General features: G+C 31.1%; 1 protein-coding gene across 1 annotated transcript in view; it reads left to right on the top strand.

Moving 5' to 3' along the window:
- LOC107100642 (relaxin-3-like) overlaps positions 1 to 916 on the top strand; it is a 1,729-nt gene extending 813 nt beyond the window's left edge. Inside the window, exon 2 of the mRNA XM_015399213.1 lies at positions 714 to 916. Within this exon, the coding sequence (XP_015254699.1) occupies positions 714 to 916 (203 nt within the window). The remainder of the gene's footprint in view (positions 1 to 713) is intronic.
- Positions 917 to 1,404: the final 488 nt, after the last annotated feature.

Raw genomic sequence — 1,404 nt, 5'->3', positions numbered from 1 at the left:
ATGCACTTGAAATAAGACAATGCAATTGTTTTTTCTTATTTTAAGTGTAAATTGTCTTGTTGCATTGGCAAAGTGTCTCAATTAAATCCTTAATTCAAGAAAAAATGCACTAATTTTAAGAAGAAATGACTTATTTTGATTTCATTTTTTGCAGTGCATATGGAATGAGTATTTTTACTCTTAAAATAAGATAATTACATAAAATGCACTTGAAATAAGACAATGCAATTGTGTTTTCTTATTTTAAATGTAAATTGTCTTGTTCTATTGGCAAAATGTCTCTTTTATCTCCTCAGTCCAAGAACAAATTTACTTATTTTAAGAAAAAGTTGCTTATCTAGATTTTGATTTTTTCCAGTGCACAAGGTATTTTCAAAATTATAAGCTTTAAAAACATAATGATGATATTCAAAGTCCTAATTATGAGACACTAAGTCCTAATTCTGACCTTTAAGTTAAAAAATATGAGATATAAAGTCACAATTTCAACTTTCAAAGTCCTAACTATGAGACACAAAGTTATAATATCGACTTTCAAAATCAGATTTTTTTTCATAACTCTCAGTTATGACTAATAGTAAAAATTATGACTTTAAATCTAATTTTTCATACTAGCTGCCATCTTTTTATTTTTACTTATTTTCTAGTGGCAGAAATGTGCTTCCACAGCTTCGTGTTTTACTTCATGAATACTTATCTTACTTTCTGGGCAGGGAACCGGGATGCCTCCGCTGAGGAGGACCAGGCTGCAGAGAAACCCCATCCTCCCCCTCACTCTGAGGAGGAGAGAAGCGCCTCCTCTTTGGCTCCTCACTGGCACCCCCTGACCTTTCGAATCCGACGATCTGCTGGAAAAATATCCGACATTTGCTGCGAGAAAGGATGCAGCATGAAGGAGCTGATTCAGTTTTGCTAAGCAGTTATTAAACAGTTTTGCAAACAAGATTTGTTTGTACTTTTAGGTTGTGAAGTTCAAAAGGGATCTTTGCCAAGTGATTTTTTTTTGGTCAAACATCTCTATATGTTTTATAGAATGTAAAAAAATCTCTAAAACAATAAATTTTTATTTGTGCACTAGAGAGTATAATACATTGAAAAAGAGAAACAATAGAATGAACACAGGCTTTATGCAGAAAGATCAAATCAGATGTTTTCTTTTAACCAGTATAATTAATTTCAATGCAATCAGTGCAAAAAAGGGCTTCAGTGCAATAAACCTTTTAATGATTACAAAATAATTTCTTGGATTTCTTTCTGCTATTTAGTCAAAATAAGCTAAAAAAATAAAATAAATGCATGTAAATCAGAAAGCTTGTTTACTTAAATGACATTAACAATAGTTTTTATTTCCTTAAAGAGTATCGACCCCAAGGTCATATAGAGCAAATCAGAATATATATTATG

This window comes from Cyprinodon variegatus, unplaced genomic scaffold (genome assembly GCF_000732505.1).
Source record: "Cyprinodon variegatus isolate N-32 unplaced genomic scaffold, C_variegatus-1.0 Scaffold995, whole genome shotgun sequence".
NCBI classification, from domain to species: Eukaryota; Metazoa; Chordata; class Actinopteri; order Cyprinodontiformes; family Cyprinodontidae; genus Cyprinodon; species Cyprinodon variegatus.
The sequence above is the reverse complement of the archived record's forward strand: the minus strand, read 5'-3'. Positions and strand labels throughout refer to the sequence as shown.